The 18,378-nt window shown below is 37.3% G+C and overlaps 2 protein-coding genes across 2 annotated transcripts; both read right to left on the reverse strand.

Moving 5' to 3' along the window:
- Positions 1–230: 230 nt before the first annotated feature.
- On the reverse strand, positions 231–3,786 carry GCK72_023647 (uncharacterized protein; the record flags this gene model as incomplete). The annotated part of the gene is made up of 9 exons (XM_053735492.1): positions 231–250; positions 394–522; positions 748–919; positions 2,615–2,692; positions 3,036–3,107; positions 3,163–3,225; positions 3,301–3,503; positions 3,548–3,695; positions 3,745–3,786. The coding sequence occupies 9 exons, from the start codon at positions 3,784–3,786 to the stop codon at positions 231–233; spliced, it is 927 nt and encodes a 308-aa protein (XP_053579058.1).
- A 650-nt stretch (positions 3,787–4,436) lies between these two features.
- GCK72_023648 (uncharacterized protein) lies at positions 4,437–16,466 on the reverse strand (the record flags this gene model as incomplete). Its single annotated transcript, XM_053735493.1, has 29 exons — positions 4,437–4,894; positions 5,117–5,411; positions 5,599–5,785; positions 5,835–6,177; positions 6,378–6,625; positions 6,675–6,885; positions 7,302–7,447; positions 7,493–7,684; positions 7,738–8,096; positions 8,147–8,298; positions 8,352–8,674; positions 8,722–8,872; positions 8,944–9,035; positions 9,083–9,158; positions 9,209–9,323; positions 9,371–9,529; positions 9,575–9,679; positions 9,728–9,816; positions 10,746–10,916; positions 11,245–11,426; positions 11,538–11,631; positions 12,083–12,234; positions 12,423–12,593; positions 13,054–13,156; positions 13,235–13,322; positions 14,009–14,060; positions 14,674–14,791; positions 15,188–15,291; positions 16,426–16,466. The coding sequence occupies 29 exons, from the start codon at positions 16,464–16,466 to the stop codon at positions 4,437–4,439; spliced, it is 4,977 nt and encodes a 1,658-aa protein (XP_053579059.1).
- Positions 16,467–18,378: the final 1,912 nt, after the last annotated feature.

Consider the following 18,378-nt stretch of genomic DNA (forward strand, 5'->3'; position numbering starts at 1 on the left):
TTCATAGATTACTAAAACTATTGAGGGAATTATCAAACTGTGCTACTATTTGAAAAGTGACGGCTGATAAAAAAGTGCGCTTATACTGAATAAAATTGATATATTTTGTTTTTAATCTAGGTTCAGATATAATGCAGTCTTGAAATATTTCTTAGAACAAATCAGGGAAACGATAAGAAAAAGTAAGAATGCGACCCCTTTCCCGAAACCCATTACACCACTCCCCCCTTCTATTGCAATCCAAATGAACCTGAATAGTTTTTGTAATAGGGTCATTATCATACTTGGCAGTTTAGTTCGAATCAAGAAGGGCAAAGTTCTTACGTAACTATCATGGCCCCCGCCAGTACTGACATTAAGAGAAACTGGTAAAAGAAAAGAGGAAGAACGTACAGACGGTCGCTTCGGTGTGCGAACGATGCATTGACTGGTTGAGACTCCGCTGGATTGAATTGCTAGCAGAATTTTGCATAATCTCCCATAATGTCATTGATATCGATTTCAGTGCATTATACGATGGCGCTGCAATAATATAAAAGGATACGGCGTTTTAATATATAAGGTTACACTTTTTGAGCACTTTAAGGATTTTATATGAAAAATTTTGAATTTTGAAAAAAAAGAACGTGATAGGCAGAAAGTGAGTACTTCCGAAATTTTAGAAGGAGATTGAAAATTGAAAATTCTGAACGTTGATCAAGAGACGAAAAGCAAACTACATAGTTGCTGTTTTGAAATTTCACTTACCAATGAGTTGCCACTTGGTTCCACGGAATTCAAGCAGCAATTGATGCTTGCTCACTCCTCCACCAACTCTCCACTGTTGTAGGGTAGACGCGTGTTGTCTTTTCAGTACAAGTTTTGTTGATCCGTCTAGTAGACACAATTGAGCAGATGATAGGCAGAGAAGTCGTAGAGTCTGCGGACAAAACCACTATTAGAAAGCGAGAATACAAACTGTTCTTGCAAATGATATAAAGTTAACTGAAAAGGTTTGAAAACCAAATGTTCAATGCGAGGGATTGGAAACACCATGAATGGGAGACATGGGTGAAAAGACTACATGCGGTTGATTCTTCTTCTAATAGAATTCTTACAGAATAAAAGACAAGCGGTGAGAATAAGAAAAAAAAGAACATCAAAATGACGGGAGATTGAAAAATAAGAAAAAATTGAGAACGACGCAATTATGCGTTAACGCAACACATGAGCTTTGAGAGCTTTCAAGATGTCGCCTGATTCTTTTTCTTGAACGACACCGAGAATGTGTCGAGGGATACTCTCAAAAAAGTAAACAAGTTTTGAAGACCATCAGAAGTCACAGACGATTGAATGATAGGTAAATAAGTGGATGGTAGACGAAGTTTCTCGAAAGGTTGTGGTCACTTGAACATGATTAAAATAAGTTTTTGAAGGTGTCGGATTGTTGTCTGACCTCCGAAAACATGAAATTGAAGTTAGAGACACAGACAAACAGAAATACGTGAAATGTGTTCCGACAAAAAAGTTGTCCTACTGTTTGTTCTCCCGAATGCCCGGTATGGAATCAATAACCTGGTAACTAATTGGCTGAGTCATGTCACAATGAAATGGCTAAATAAAAAATGCCTAAAGTTGAAATTGAAATGGCCAACAATATTTTGTTGGGGAAAACGGTAAGGATACACCAGGACTTGAAATAAGAAAAACGTTTGGAAAACCGGAAAACAAACAAATATTTTGATACAAGTAATAAAAGGAATGTCAAGACTAGGAATATTTCTGAGAAAAATCAGTTCATCAAACGAGAACAATTTGCAAAATGTTTTTGAAACAGTTTGCCAGAAGGATTAACAAAAGAAAAATCAATTATCTGGTCGCAAAGATTGTTTAAAACCTGGAAGGATCCAAAATAACCTTTCAGAATGTTTTTCGCTACCTATATCTGTTCAAACGATGTTTTCGAAATGAAACTAATTGTGCAAAGAAAGATAGTTACGAGAGAGTGGCCTAGCCGATGTTTGAAGTGAGGAGTCTGCTAAGAACAAAGCCACAGAACAATGCGTCTCCTCGCACAATCACTATAAGATACGCTAGTGGGGGGTTAAACTCGAGTGCGTGTCAATATAACGCACTATCACTCCATTTGGCAAGCATTTTTTCGAAAATTTCGAAATAATTGTTGTTGTGAAAATTTAAAAACAAAGTGAACCGTAAGCAAAGGATCTAGTCAAAACATTCACATGTAACTTGGTTTTCTACAATTCGGAAGTACGAATAATAAAGTGTGGAACACAACTAGTCAGTTTCAAAACTGTACTTTCTCGAAACAATCCGCATGAAATAAAGAGAACAGAGGAATAGTGAAAAACGTAGAGGGTCGAGTACACTGTTTGTTCAACATTCTGATTTGTCTCCGGCTTAGGAAACAAAAAGTTAGACAGTGTTTAGAAATGAGAAAACTGGATGAAAATGAAAGGTCACGGAACATTGAACAACAACTTTTTCTTCCTTAGTCCTTTTCAGTTTCTAGAAACATAAACAAGGAAAAAATGAATAACAGTCGGAGAATGAGAAACAATATGAAAATTGAAAATGAATGAAAAAAGGAAAAATTGCGCAACCGCAAACTCACTTTTCGAAGAGTTCGGCCGTGGAGTAATTCCTTGACTTGAAAAACCTTACAACCGAATGCAGCTAGTTTTTTCGCGGTCTGAAAAAGGATTCTTGTGTATATAGACACTGTGACTAAGGTTCGAACAGCGTAAACCAATAAATATGTTGTAGGGACTCGTAAAACTGAGATTTCAACTCTTTAGGAAAGGTTATACGGCTTTTGTGAAGTCATAAAATAACGAAATGGAGAAAAACGTTTGAGCAGGTGTAAAAATGGTATCAAACATTGAAAATTTAACGTTGAAGGGTCTAAAGAATAATACAAACGCTTTCACATAAAACTGCAAATACCGCCGAATTAGTTTTTGCAGTTTTACGCGAGCAACTTTTAATCTTGTCTTTTCCCAGGAATATTAATTGGTTCCACTTCCCCAACCAACCTGAATGTACAATTTTTTCATTCCAATCTCGCTCTCGTATACTTGACTGTGGAATAATTTACGTTTTCTATCCTGGAATTGGAATTGGATAAATGTTGAGAAAAAAATTATAGGTTTTAGGAATTACCTTGACAAGTTTGATAGTTCTACGATCTCCACGTAGATCAACTGGAAGACATTGGGCTTGCATCTGGAATATAAAGATTACAGAGTGAAAAAAAAAGATAATGGATGATAAAAACTGATTGGATGAAAATTAACAAACCTCCTCTGACATCAATCCATCTGTATTAGTGATACATCTCAACAGTGTGGGAGTTCTGGATCTATGTTGAATCTCCTCAACTACCGATTGAGCTCTACTTGCATTTGCAGATTCATTTGGAAACCTTGGTGGTGTGCAATACAGATTCTGATCAACTTCCCACGGAGTAACCATGATTTTTTGAGCGAGATCTCTTATCCGACCTATTAGAATGTATTGTCTGACACGGCAAGTTGGCATTACTTACCAAATTGTCCTTTCAATAGATGCCTCCTGATTGTCTGAGTTCTTTTGTTACTTGGCCATTGTTCTTCTACAGACAATTGAATACTTGCGAGATAAGCAGCCTCTTCCTTCGGGCACGGTAAGCTTCCGGATATCACTTGGTCTTGGAACTGAAATGAAAATAATTTATGACTAGTCTTCAATTTTAATGTTCAGTACTTTGAAAATTACAACTTTTTTACCAGATTTCGGTTTGACCATTTTGTCAAGTAATTTATGGTCAATCAAATAGTCAATAGAGAACAAAACACTTCTGCAATCATCACTTTCGTTTCGTGAAAAATTCAAAGAATCTCCGACACGTGAAATAATAGAATTGCAGTAGCAGGTGAATTGGCAAAGATGGTTTTTGAAACACTTTTCGTATTCGTTTTCAACTGTCCAATAGTCAAAGACGAAAAAGTTGGTGGTAGATGGCAATTGTTGAATAAGTTCCCAAATCTTCTTTTCGTCATGGTGAATTGTTAGAATAGTATAATATGGGTTGACATGTTTCTTTTCTTGGTTAGGATTCAGCTGGGATTTCTTTTTCTTTTTTGTCTTTATATTAAATTTTTGAATAAAATTATCAAAAATAGTAGAAAGCATAATACATATATTGGTAGTGGGGTAATATGAAAATGAAAGGAAAGGAAGAGTTCCGTCACTGCTGTTTTGACTTTGGAGAAAAAACAAATAGTTGTCCTCTCGAAGGAAAACAACCAAATATAGAAGCTTCAAACAACCATTCGAACAATATGCACTGGCTTATCAGTATAACACGATGCCTTCTATTCATATCATATTTTTATTACACAAAAATTGATAAAATACAGAAATATCATGACAAATTCAAAAAGTTATGGACTCAATTATTTTGTCGATGGTCCTTGCTCAGAACTGTCGATTGCTGGAGCAATAGCCATTTCTCTGATTTGCTGAGCCAGTGTATCCACATCGTAAAACTTTTCGTTGGTCATTCTCACAATACGGACTTCCGTTTTTCTATCCGGGAATAGCAGGTGTTTAAGAGTGTTTCTTGTGACATTCCGCATTTGAGCCAGAAAGTCTTCGTGTGTGATTGAAGTTCTCTTGCATTCGTAGTTGTTCGTGTTGCTATTCCGTCTCCCAGCAACGGTTCGTGTAGCAAACCACTTACGAAGTGAACTCTTTCTCCTGATTGCCGCTTTTATCTGGTCCATATTCTGGATTTTTGGAAGGGATTTTGATCTTTTGAGCTTTGCTGTGAGCTGTTTAGCTTCAGGAAGTAATGTACCAATATGAAGAGAACGGCGTGGAGCTCGATAATCTTTCACCGGTGCCATCAGTTCTGAAAAGTACAAATAACAAGACGAACAACAGCAACTGTTTCGAACATTGACAAAAAAAGCTGAGGAAGGGTGTTTCACGTTGTTCAGTATAGAACACCAACTTGAATAACAACTGAAATGTTGGCTAGACGATCGGGCAATTATACATATTTATTTTCTCAAAAACCGAACATCATTTCTACTATTCTCAATTGCCGATCATACAAATAAATAGGGCTTACCAGGCGAATGTTCTTCGTAGTTGGAAATAAACTCTTCGAGATTCCGAACAGTTCCGTCGGTAGGGACAGTGACGTTTACAGTAGGCAGAATAATCTCAGAATCAGAGTCTAATTCAGTTTCGTTTTCAGTTTCAGTTTCAGTTTCAAAAAGATCCGTTTCATCCATAAGCTCACGAATTGAAGGCAAGTCATGTAGAGTTCTTCTCGGTACAGACCCATTTGGAAACAGTGCTCCGATAGTAGCTCTGCGGACCAACTCGGAAATTCCTCGGTTGGAAATTCGTGGTTTTGACTTCTTGTTCATCGTGTTTCAAGGTTGCAATAAACAGATGGAATAAAAGAAAACGGTGAAAAGTATTGAAGCTTGAATCAAAATATTTCAACATAAAAAAGAAACAAAGGACGCGCAAAAAGGAAAAGAAAACAAAATGATGGCGCTTCCAATAAGAAAACAATAGGAAAATATCAATTTCATCGCTTACTTCCAAATACTCGTCATTAATTTGTTCATTGTTCTCCGCCGTAGTTGGTTCCTCTTCTTCAACATGAGTACTAACGACATGAATGATTTCAGCACACCAATTCTTGACAGTTGGGTGTTGAGGAGAATTCAAAATTTGTCGGAGGACATCAGCACACTCTTTCATGGTGGAGACAACGTTGTCGTTTCTGAAAATTATTTAAAATATATTCATTTGATAATGAATATACTACCAACCTTTTAGTGTATACATTGAGAAGGTTGAGAATTAGTTGTCGGACACATTGAAAATCTGGATTCATTTCAGTCATACTTGCCAAATGTAGTGGACTTTCTCTATCAGGCACCCTCAAACTATCACCAGAAGATCTAGATAGTGCTCTTCTTGGGATTGGTATTCGAGTTCCAATCGTTGATGCGCGTTTTCTCAAAACAAAACTGAACAAAAATGGTCCAGAATTGTCTGAGGCGATACTGGTTCCTCCAGAAAACGTAGACAGTCTTAGTCCTACACTTGATCTCGATGATCTTTGACTCATAACTGAAGAAGCACGACTAGACCATCCTCCAAGTGAAGTTTCTGAAAATAAAAACAAACTTAAAAAAAGAAAAAAGAAACTTCCCATGCCGGGAATCGAACCCGGGCCGCGTGGGTGAAAACCACGAATCCTAACCACTAGACCACATGGGATGGTGAGTGTCTCTTCCTCAGACACTCTTTACTATTCCGACCCCGGCACACACTCTTTTCTTTTTTCTCTCTTTCTCTCAATGACTCACCATCGGAACTTTTCCGGCTGCCGCCTATTTGCCCGCTAAGAAGAAGAGGAGCGCAGTCGGAAACTTCACTTCCGGATAATTCTGGAGAGTTGACAAAATAACCGAATTCGAATTGCGATAGGGCAGATGGCCGACGAATTTCAATTTGAGGAAGACCAGGAATTGCTTGAGGACTGCTGGGACGTCTTGTGTCCAGCAACATTGTTGTTCCTTCTTCAAGTGAATTACCCGTAAGAGGACCCGGAGATCTGAAAATAAAAAAAAAGTATTAAAGAAGGAGCTATAAAGTTTTCATACCTTGGAGGACTGGCTCCTTGAATTTCTAGCTCTGGCAGATATACATATCCCATAGTTCTTGGTCCAATTTTTGAGTCATTTGAGTCCTGTTGTCCATTACTTCGATAAGTTAGTCTTTGAGCTTCCCTCCGTGTCAATGGGTAGTTTTGGAGCTTTCTCGTGAACTCCAAAACAGCATCCGATCCACTTGTATTGCTCTCGTTTGAGTCTCCTGAAATAGAAACATGACGATTCAGAAATTGAAATTGGCAGAAGGGTAAGTAACAAACACATTTGGTTACGACCATTGCATCTCTATGAGAAACAATAATCTGATAGGCATTCTGTAGAAGCGGAGTGCAAGCTACAGGAAAACCACGTTACATGACAGAAGGTGTGTTCGAAAATGGCGCTGTACTGTGGATATACATTCTCTCTCTCCTATTCAGACGTCTCTCAATTTTGTCAAGTTCTAAGCGATCGGTCCCATTAACTCAAAAATAATGCAAATTATAATTTTTCAGCATGCTGTTACTTAAAGATCGACAGAAAAACAGAGTTTAGAGAAAACTCCGAAAATGTGTGAGAATTTAGAGAGGTAAATGAAATATCACAACAAAAAGTCACTGTGCGGTAACGTGGATTCACTTCTCGATGTCCTCTTGCATGGATCAGTTCCCATACGACTTCGGAACAACGATTGAATATACTTCGGAAGATGTTTTTGGACTGATGATGATGAGGAATTCGTTTTCTTCGAACGATTTGACCCGCTACTTGTATCTGTTCCTAGTCTAGAACAATTAACTTGAAGCTTATTCCGGCAAGAAATGTATTACCTTTTCCTTCGTTCTCTATTCTTGATATCTTTTGCGCCTGAGCTCAACCTCTTTGGTCGGATTATCTCTACAGAACTCGACCGTCTGATATGCACTCGTTTCGAAGCTCGAGATCCTTGATCGACACGCAAATAATTTTTGTCCCGTTTGCTATCTTCTCGCCTATCAAAAGATTTAGATTTACCAAAGTTTCTGGAAAGAAGCGAAATGAGAGCAGCCAACACTAACACAATACAATATCAAACCTGTTATTCCCAAGACTGCAACTAGAATGAGCTCTTGGATCTGTGATTGGTTTGTAAACGTGATCTACAACAGCTACTCGCTTCTTTGTAACTAGACCGAGATCCCAGGATAATTTGTGGAGAAGTAGTCGGAGCAGCAGGACAGAGTCAAGAACCAATCCCAATTTACAGAGATGTGCTTCTAATTGCTCCAGGGAAATCAAAATTTGACATCCAAGTTGAGTTAGTTTTTCTGTATTCTTCTCAATGATACTTTTCTGTTCTGCTTGATTTGGAAGAACTGCTGGCGGAGATCCCGCACTTGGCGACTCTTCAGTAATTGGCTCACTTGCTGATAAATGTTGACTCTGTCTCACGAGCTGCAATAATAAAAATCTCAAATCGTCTTAATCCCTTGTTTCTGAAATACCTCAGCCACTTCTGCAAGCACTTTCAACAGAACACCTTCCACGGAAACAGCTGATCTCGAAAATGTGCTTCTGCTTCGCGGTGTGGCACATGTCTCACAAATATAGTCGTCCTCGTTCTGTTGACTTCCACTTTTTGCAGATGGCTCAAACGCTGCAATTGTATTTTGAATATCCACGAATTGTGTTTCTTGGAAAAAAACTCACTCATCATACTAAACAGATTCACTCGACTCCCGACACGATCGCCCATTCCAATATAAACCAAAACTCTTGCTGCATGATATTTCACAAAGGTTCCGTATTTGGTACTGTGGTTAGTGTAATACCAATCATCAGCTGGCAACAGCATTTGTATAAGAACATCGTCAATCTGAATGTCAATCAGAACTGCGTGAGTTGATGGGTCCAAAGCTATCAGAGCAAGAACTTGTAGTAGGAGACATAACAACTGTGGTTCTAGAGTTGGCTCCAATAAAGCTACTAGACTTCGTAATTGATGACGGTCTGAGAGTCGGCTCCGGAATTTTCTGAAACAAACTGTTCACTTCTGGTTCTGTTTTTTTTTATTGCATACTTTGCATGAGTCAAGAACAGTAACAATCTGGCCACCAAGATCTGTGTACAATGTGCACAACATTGTCTCCATCGGTGAGCCGGACTACATACGGATCTAGATCCGGCTTCTCGATTTTGCATTGTTATCGCGTTGTGCAAAGCCACAATAACTGAAAAGGAAGACATTTATGTGTTGTTTTGGGAAGGAAGTTTGCAGTTTGAGCAAACAAACAACACATACCCTGACTTGGATCCATTTCACTGAAAGAATTCATCAAGTCCGATTTGTGTCGAGTCGGTGCAACGGTTGGAGAAGGTAGTAGGGATTGGTCCCTGAAATTAATTGTTATGTTGAAGGCAACAAGAAAGGAAAATAGTACTTATAGCCAGCTCCATAAATAAACACATGGTCAACTGTTGAATTTTGATCAGCATTGGAGTTGAACGATTCGCCAGCTGTAATCTCAAATTTGGTTAGAAACGCAGAACATTTAGAAAGTACTCACATGGTGTTGGAGGCTCATCAGAATCAAATGCATGAGATCTGTTCAATATCCTCGAAGAATGAAAGATAACATCGTTGAATGCAAATAAATCGTGTACCAGTCCAGCATCAATTATCTGAGTAAGACTTTTTGATTTCTCCGCTACCTAATTTTCTAACTTACTTTGTTCAAAGTGTTAAGAGCCGAAAATTGGCGGCTTGTGCCACTTTTCTGAAGAAATGTGAAGCAAAACGTGGCAATTTGGCTTAATAACCATGTAAGATGTAGTTTCTTCTGTTTCTTATAGGTCGGTGTTGACGACTCGTACTCCTCGATGGCCGTCTAAAGTGCATTGAACTGTTGTGTTTTGAATTGCTGAATACTTACGTGAATCATTTTGTGTAGCAGTCCACCCATATGAGCATCGAATTGATCTCTGTCGACACTTGAAGGTGTATTCTCCATTTGGGTGGCGAATTTGGACAAAGAGTTCTACAAAAGTGCGAGATGCAGGAAAGTTCAAGAAGTTTAAGAGCTCACCACAATATTGTCGAGACATTCCGGATTACAAGCCATTTTCTTCAACAATTCCCATGCCTGCTCCCAACTGACACAGTCGATGACCGGATCTGGAGGAATACGAATACAGGAAATCAAACGTTTTTCTTTTTCGGATAGCGTTCTTGAGTCAGACCGCAGCACCACATTCCGCCACATATTCTAAGAATGAGCAGATGTGATTTTGTGGATTCTAGCAATCCCAACTTTGCTTCCCGCCATTTTAATCCCTATTTTCGCACACATCTTTTAGGGGTCTCTAACGTGGAACCGAAATGATGATTTTGAGAAAAGGAGCCGTTTTGGACCCCCGGTCATAAACTGACGTAATATTAAAACATGGGGGACCTTGGAAAAGTTGACCTGATGGAGAAACGAGAAACAAGTTTTCGTAAAATGGGGAATGATTGCGACAGGCTTTTGAAATTAAATTCTTTCCGCTCACTAGCGAATGAAGTGAAAAAAGAAGAAAAAAAGACAACTCTACACTCTTCTGTTTTGGGACAAACTGATTATTGCTTCATTTCTACAAATGCGATGGTCAAAGTTCATTTTTGGAGAAGATTCGAAGAAGTTTGTAAGGATCTAGAAAAATTTAGAATTTTTCTTTTCCTCTTTCCATAAAATTGTCATATTAAATGTGATATTACTGATTTTAAATAAATATAAAACATAGTGACCTTCCTATTTCTGATTTTCAGTGATCTTATCTAGACCAAGTGGTCAAAAAATAAGTTACTTACAAAAGCCTAACTCCGTCTAAAAATTAATCAAAAGTTTGGAAAGCGGGGCAACACATTTAAGATTGGCAAGATTTGAAAAACGGAAGGAGAAACAGAGTGTATGTGCGCAAACGCAAAACAAGAGGGAATTTGAAACGATGCAAAGCGGGGAGAAAAGAAAGGAAAAAAGTGATAAGGGCGGAGAAATGGAATATATGCAAAGAAAAAAAAGAAACAAGAAAGCAACTGAAAATGAATCTGAAAATATATCCACTCACATTCTTTCACATTCCTTGTCTTCCGATGAAGTTGTAGTGAAACGAGTGATTTCCTCCGTGCTGATTCCTTAGCTGACGACGTTTCCAGCATGCTGCACGTTGAGACACTTGCTGCAGCAGACGGTTTTGGACTGAGGGGAGCTTTTGACAGTGATCGCTCTCCTTGAGAAACTGAACAGAAATAAACGACACACTAAGCAACTCAAAAATCAGCGGTGGGGAGTAAAAGCTTGCATGAATGTAAAGGAAATGAAAAAAATCAGAAAGTAGTGCTTTCAATGATCCAAGAAGTGTCGTCTTGAGAAAAAAAGTGAGAGAACGCGTATAAATTCAATTATGAAGTCTTCGGGAGTAGCACTTATACAAAAAAAAGAAGAACAAAAACTTTCTTGGCTTGCGCCATGTTTCTAGGAGGGTAGGCTAAGTTAAAGATCTAATATACATTTTTCTGATACATGACACTTTTTTCCTATTCGCTCTCTTGCACTCATGTACTTACCATTGTCAACTTGAAGTCGGTTCCAATTCTTAGCAGACGGCCCTGGTGTAGATCTAGACGGTGGTTCACTATCCCCAGAACAAGCATTTTTGAATAGCTCTTCAACGCATGTCTGCTGAAGTTTCTTGAGTTCAGGAGCAAGGTCAAGTGGGCATATTCCTCTCATGTTCTTTTGTTCAATTCTAAAAATAAGTATAGGAAATATAACGATGATTGGAATACTATAGGAAAGTTATACACGTGATCTGATAATCCCTTTTTTACCCGAAAATTTTGGATATAAATGCACTCACTGGGCTCCGAAAAAAATGAGCGTGTGTAGGCAGGGCCAAGACAGCGGCGATTCTCGTACGGCTAGCATCAACGGCGTGTTGCCATCCTCATCACCTGAAATCATTATTAATTCACTAATTATTTCCGCCTTTATCGAGTCGTGTTGGTTGGTACACAACATGAGGAATGAGTGTCATTTCTCACATTATGGTTTCAAGTTTTGACACTAATTTGTCAAAAAACTGACAGTTTTGTGGAATTGTTGGTGTTTGGGAAACAAACAAAGATATCAACTATTTATTTTTGTTTGGATGTTGATCGTGAATAAAAAATTTTGTAGCGTGTGCGTAAAAACGCAACATTTATTATGTTGATTAGTTTCTACGTCTTTTTGTTTTATATTGTTTTTGTTTTATATTGTTTTGATGGGGGTTAATATTCAGCCTATTGTCTGAAATAATTTTAAAAAACCATAAGTGAATATGGAATCAATGGTCAATGTTTCTCTTCCTCTGTCCTCACTCATTTCCAGAAATTAAGTTTTCCATTCACATGCAGAACGAACCCAAATTGACATCTCCTCCGTAGGCGATGAGCAAGGCTATCAACTCGCTTGACTGCGATCTGACTGCAACACCAAGCGGCGTCTGATCCACAATTGAAACGACTCTGAGTTGAGAGCATGTCGAACACAATTCTGGCGTCATTGAGTGAGTTCTGAAATCATTTGAAAGTTGAAAAAGTTAAATATACGCCCTTTCAGAAATTCTTATCACGAAAGTTTTCTACCACCAGGATATATATATGTGTGTACATTAAAGCTTTTTTTCGAAGATCTTTGATGAATGAGAAGGGGTTCCGTTTTTGGGTACGAAATATCAGGAACTTTTCAAAAAGTAACGTACCTAGGTATTATGGATGTAAGTGGGATATTTCCAGTAGCTGTACAATTTCCTTTGCAGTGACATGATGCTGGAGTGTTTGGGTCATACCCGTTTTTCAGAAGAAGTTCGACAATGTCTCGTTGTTTATGAGCAACAGCCATATGTAAGGTGTTCATCATGGCACAAGTGGATCTGAAATAAAAAATGATGGTTTAAACTGTTTCATTAAAAGGCAGAATCTGAACAGTAAGATTTTATTTCGAAAATTAAAAAAAACAAATGTACATAGATATGTCAGTCGGAAAAAATTCAAAACTGGAAACTATTTGCGGGCCAATTGTATTGTGATGTGCGGTGTGTGAATGTTTCTTGAAGTAAATGAATATTTCACTACCTACAAATTATTTGTTTTGAAAAAAAAAGTCTCAAAAGTGTAGTTTTCCGTGATTTTTTCTGGCTGCTACGAATAGAATAAATCGATTTAAGAACGATTTTCAAGAAAATGAAATAAAGGTTCAGGCACTCTACCACCGGCTTTATATCAAAAATAAGTGTGATTCATGTGATATTTTTTTCGTGTAACTTGTCTTCTACTTTCTATCCAGATTTCTCATATTTTAATCATAAACGTCTACTTTTCTGCTGTCCCCACCTTCCTCCTGAATGAGTCGACACCGTACTGCTAGCATTGGAACGGCGATGTGCCCCCGCACCATGTCTTCGTTGAGCGAGATCTGTCAGTGTGTTTGTGCTACCTGAAAGAACAAAATAGAAGGAAGACGTGCCGAGAGCTCATCAATTCATGCGGCGACCCCCCAAGTTCTATGAATTACCAATTGACGGCGATGTTGACATTGGTTGTTTTGAACTATGTGCTGTAAGCAACCTTTCTACCAAGTTCACATCTTCATAGTGTATTGCCTGAAATACGAATCGCGTGATCGATTAGATAAAGGATCGAAGATAAAAAAAAACTCAATTTGTGTTGAGTTTAAAAAGTAGAAATAAGAAAACATTTCTGTCTGTGCACATGCTCTTCGCACGAAATAGCAAAATAGTGGAAATGTCAATTAGAAAAAAGCGAAGAAGGAGGAAGAACAGAAAGGAGGCTGTTACAGAGAAAAGGACACTAGCCATCAAGAACTTGAAAGTTTTGCGAACATTCCTTGGCTTTGAGTAAAAAATTCAATCAAAAGTGCTTTCAATCAAATATCTTTGAATAATATTAATTAAATGGAAATAATTAGTTCAATTCAATTTACTCTGTTCTAAATGGGTTTCCAGAGAAAAACTAGATTCCATCCTTTCCAAACGATAACATGTAATCTGATGCACTATATATTTCTTCAAACTTTTTCTGTCTAATTGCCACCAGAAATTTTGAAAATTGTTCCGATAACACTGAACTTCTTATTAAAACATTTTCAAAAGTTCAAAATATCCGTGAACTTGAAAAAATACGTCAAACGCAGACCACGCACATAACACAATTGTATCAAAAAGAAACAAGAACTAGACAAAATAACGGGAAAAAAAAGAAGGCAATTCTGACAGAATAAGGAAGTTGCACTTGACCCAACAGAATGTATAATGAAAACTGGACTCACCTCGAGCATTATTTCTGACAAGTTTTGGGTGACAGACGGTTTTCGATCATCTCTGAAAAATGGACGGCGTAACTTTCGAGTCGATCGTGCTGTTCGCATTGGGGTTTTTTGAATGTTATGATGTCCAGTAGTTTTAGTTTTTGCTAGTTTTGTAATCTCTTTTTATACTAGTATATTCTAAGGGACCATAGATTTCCGTAATAGACAATGAAATAATGTTGAAACCAAAAAAAGACTACTAGCAAATTTGATTATTGTATTACAATGCCGGATATCTCAAATCAGATGTTCTTTTTTTATTTTTTTATTCACGACAAAGATTTCATAACATTTTTTAGTTTTAAATCTGAGAGTTTTATAAAAAAAAACTAACATTGAGGTGGAGAACATCACAGTTTATTGAATCTATTTGAGGAGTATGCCTTTGCCCTAGTATTTATGGGAAATGGGAAATGAGAAATGAGCTGCATAGGAATAGGAATGTGATATTCAAATTTATCCTCAATGGTTGTGGCCTATAACCTCCGTTCTCGTTTTCTAATTCTAATTAGGCCAGTTGGAAGTTTGAGATCTGATTATATATTTGTTTATTTAGATATCTGAAGTTGTTTTATAAAAGAACGTTTAAAGAAGAAAAGTTTGTAGGAACAAAATTTAGAACTCACCGTTCCCGCATTACTCTCTGTGCGGCGCCAAACGTAAAAGATCTGCCAGTGTCCGTGGGTGTTCCAACGAGTGATGAGCACTCGCTGCTTTCTCCAGTATACCGTCGACCGGATAATCCTGAAGTTTGATAGATTATTTATCAGAGAGGCATAGAAGCAAAAAAAACACGGCTCTCCGTTTTCCAGAACTTGAATTATGAGTCAATCTTGAAAGAAAGAAAAACTAGAACAGACTTTTTTCGCTAGTTATTGGCTTTTTGTCAAGAAAAATGAGTAGGGACTATGAATAAAACTGACAACGAACAACATTTCTTCTCAGAACAAAATAGTTGTCATTATCCAGAAAAAGATGCACTAATGCTCAATGATCCTCTGTCTTATTTTTTCTCCGATGACGAGTGACAAAAAAAAAAGAAAAAACATAACCGGAGGTAGAATAATGTCGTGTTCTTACCAATCGGGAATTATACTTGAGAATATTATAAAATGCAGCTCCATAAAAATTTGGACATACCTGATTGTCCGCTTTGTTGTCTTTGTAACCTCTGCCGCAGACGTTTGGCAGTGGAAGCTGATGGTTCGGTACGTGCCAATTCGGTCGTATACCCAAACGGGTACCTGTACTCATTATTCATTACAATAATTGAAAATACCACCAAAAAGTTTGTCTATATGGGTTGGATAGGAGTAAAGTGTGGGTGCCACTTTAAGTCAGAAAAATGGATAAACACATACATATATTGAAATTTGATTATCTGCTGGCGTAGAGTAGTGTGAATGCAGTATTCAGTTGGTGTCCGTTGTAGAACAACTTAGTGTTTGCTAGCGCCGATAGTTGACAAGGCAAAAAAATATAGGAGGAAAAAACTGAGAAGTCTAGAGACTGACTTAGTCTGTCGGAGCACCATCCGCTGAGAAATAGAAGATGATAAGCAGGAAAAGATGAATTAGACTTCTTACATTACGATGATGACGGAAAAACATGGAACTCGTGCCGCGTATCATGTTAGGAATTAAAATCGAGCACTTAGTCGATGCGTTAAGAAAGAATAAAAAATTAGAACACTAATTTTCAGAGCAACGTTAGGATAGTTGCGTCAAGCCTACTGCTAATAGTGACTCAGAGATTAATAAGGTCAACATTATTCTATTGCTGTACAACAAAAAATTGTGCAAAACTTTAACAACTCAAAAAACCACTCAGAATGAGGAAAAACTGGCATCATGATTGTCAAACCAAAGTTTTAAAGAATTTTGAGATCTTCTTACAGGGTCCTTTTCATGTTCATTCCTATCAAATTACACCATTAACACCCAAAACCGCCGGTCATCTCGCATTTCCAATACGATGTTTTCATTTTCTTTCGTTTTCTCAGCCACTTACTCATTGCTTGTTAGATCACTCCAAGATACCGAAAGTCCTGTCGGATTGCCAGGAGTTAGGGAATAATACGACGAGGACATGATATCAAGAACCCTCAGAGTATTTGAAGTAAGGCAAGACACAAGAAAATAAAGAGTAAGCGTTTGAATTATTCACATAACAATCACGGAGCAAGTCAAGGAGAGTTGCAGAAACGAGACGACATTTGATTTTTTTAAACCGCGTTAGGTAAATTAAAAGTGACACGAACAATTTTTTCTGATTTCCAGTCGCTTTTTTTGGAATCTTTATATCAAAATAAGAGTGTTTCAGTTGAAATCAATCTATCCAACCCATTCGACACAAGTATAGATGAGTGTGCCACTCACCGATCCGTTGTTTCCATTGATGAATCCCGTGATGTTGGCATTGAGTCTACCTGAAAATTAAACATTTTATAACATAATTTTGAAATAAATTCAGTGTCAATATCCAGAATTCAATACATTAAAATAATATTTATCAAGGGTGTATTGATTTCTTTAAGTATTTTAACCTATTTTCTACAGCAAGATGATAGAATAGACAGAAAAGATGAGCTGAAAAAGAATACGCAGGGTATGTGAAGATTAGCAAATTCGGGATTTATTTAAGCTGTTGATATGCACACACACATATATACATACATACACACTGAGATGTGTGTATCTATACAGAAGAGCAGAGTGGAGCGGAAAAAATGATTTCCTATCAAAAATTTGGAAAAAAAACGTTGAGATCCATATTCTGGTTTTATCAATTCGAAAAATTCTAACTTTCGAGTTCCTCGATTACGAGAGAAAAAACAGGAACGCGAAATGCCACAACCTTGTAATAAAATTTGCGACCACCTGTCTAGGATTTTGAACTCATAGGTCAATACGCATAAGGTGCGAAGCTCATCTATAATTTATGGGTGAAAGGTTAGTATCGAACGAGCAAACAAATATAAAAAGATATCCCGAGTAAGAAAAAAACGAACTGTCAAAGTTTTGATCGAAAGCAAACTATATGATTTTTTGGTTTGTGGAGGAGTAATCACGACAGATTTTGATTTTGAAGGCCGAGGATCTGATGATTTCTTGCGAAAATCAAAAAAATAAATTGGAACACCGCGAACACCACAAGACATTCGATTGAACCTAAAAATAAATCGAGTGAACGGGAAAAGATCAAAACAAAAACAAAGTATGAAATTGAGTTGATAATTTGTGTCTGTTGATCTAAATGATGCACGCAACCGAGCGGTCAGCTGAGAGACAATTGAATAGACAGATCGGATAGATAGGAAGGTGGACCATTGTAATAAAGTGGAGCGGGAGTGGACAATGGATCAGACAATTGAGTGATCGAAAAACACTTTATTATTTTGTGTCAATCAAAGTTTGTCTCAGTTCAGAATAGTTTGGGTCTTTGGTGATTTCAGGTTTCATAGTGAAGTACCGGAACAAAACCTATGTTTTTGGTAGAATAACATTATGGAAATGTTCCGTTTTATTAAGATGTTTCAATAGTTTAATAAATATTCTGAACTCATCAAAATACAGAAAACTAGAAACATCTAAATTTTTGTTGTTTTCCAGATATCAAAAAATTTTGAAAAAATGTCGCGCTTTCTGTTTTTTTTGCATTCTTGTCTCTATTCTTCGTTTGTGTTTTCTTTTAAAAATAGATGAAAAAAGTAAAGGACACATAGCCGTTCGGCTTAACTTTATGAGTTTTTGTGGCTTTGAAAACACTAGACAAGACAAATGCAGGATGGAAAAAGAAAATTAGTAAAAAAAACGTCTAGCTGGGGGTCGTAGAAAAATAACAAAAGAGAGAAAGGCGATAAATGCACTTTCACTAGCTTTTTCAAGAACAAGGGCATCTCTGTCCTGTTCATCCAGTTCAGATTTTCAGAATGATGACGCATTACGGACAATGTGCCCAGAGTTAAGATTAGTCTCTCTTTTTTGACCCATCAGTCTTCTTCTGCCTCTTTTTTTCTCTTCTTTTGATATATCCAGAGAAAATTATTGAAAAGAGATTAGCGGATCCTCCTTATCTTTGGCTTGTATATCTTAATCTTCTCATACTAGTTCAACGCGCTTTATATGAAAGAAGAAGCAAAGGGGCAAACTTCAAGATTTTTTTTTCAAATCGAATTTTGTCATCGAGTGATTCAGAGTAGACTAGGTGCATGGTATATGGCTTCAAAAATCAGAAATGATAGAAAAAGGTCTAGTATTAAAAAATCCAAATATTTTGTTCTGCAAATGCAAAATGTGAGATTTTGAAAAAGTGAAGGACATGACCTGATA

This window comes from Caenorhabditis remanei, chromosome X, assembly GCF_010183535.1.
Source record: "Caenorhabditis remanei strain PX506 chromosome X, whole genome shotgun sequence".
NCBI classification, from domain to species: Eukaryota; Metazoa; Nematoda; class Chromadorea; order Rhabditida; family Rhabditidae; genus Caenorhabditis; species Caenorhabditis remanei.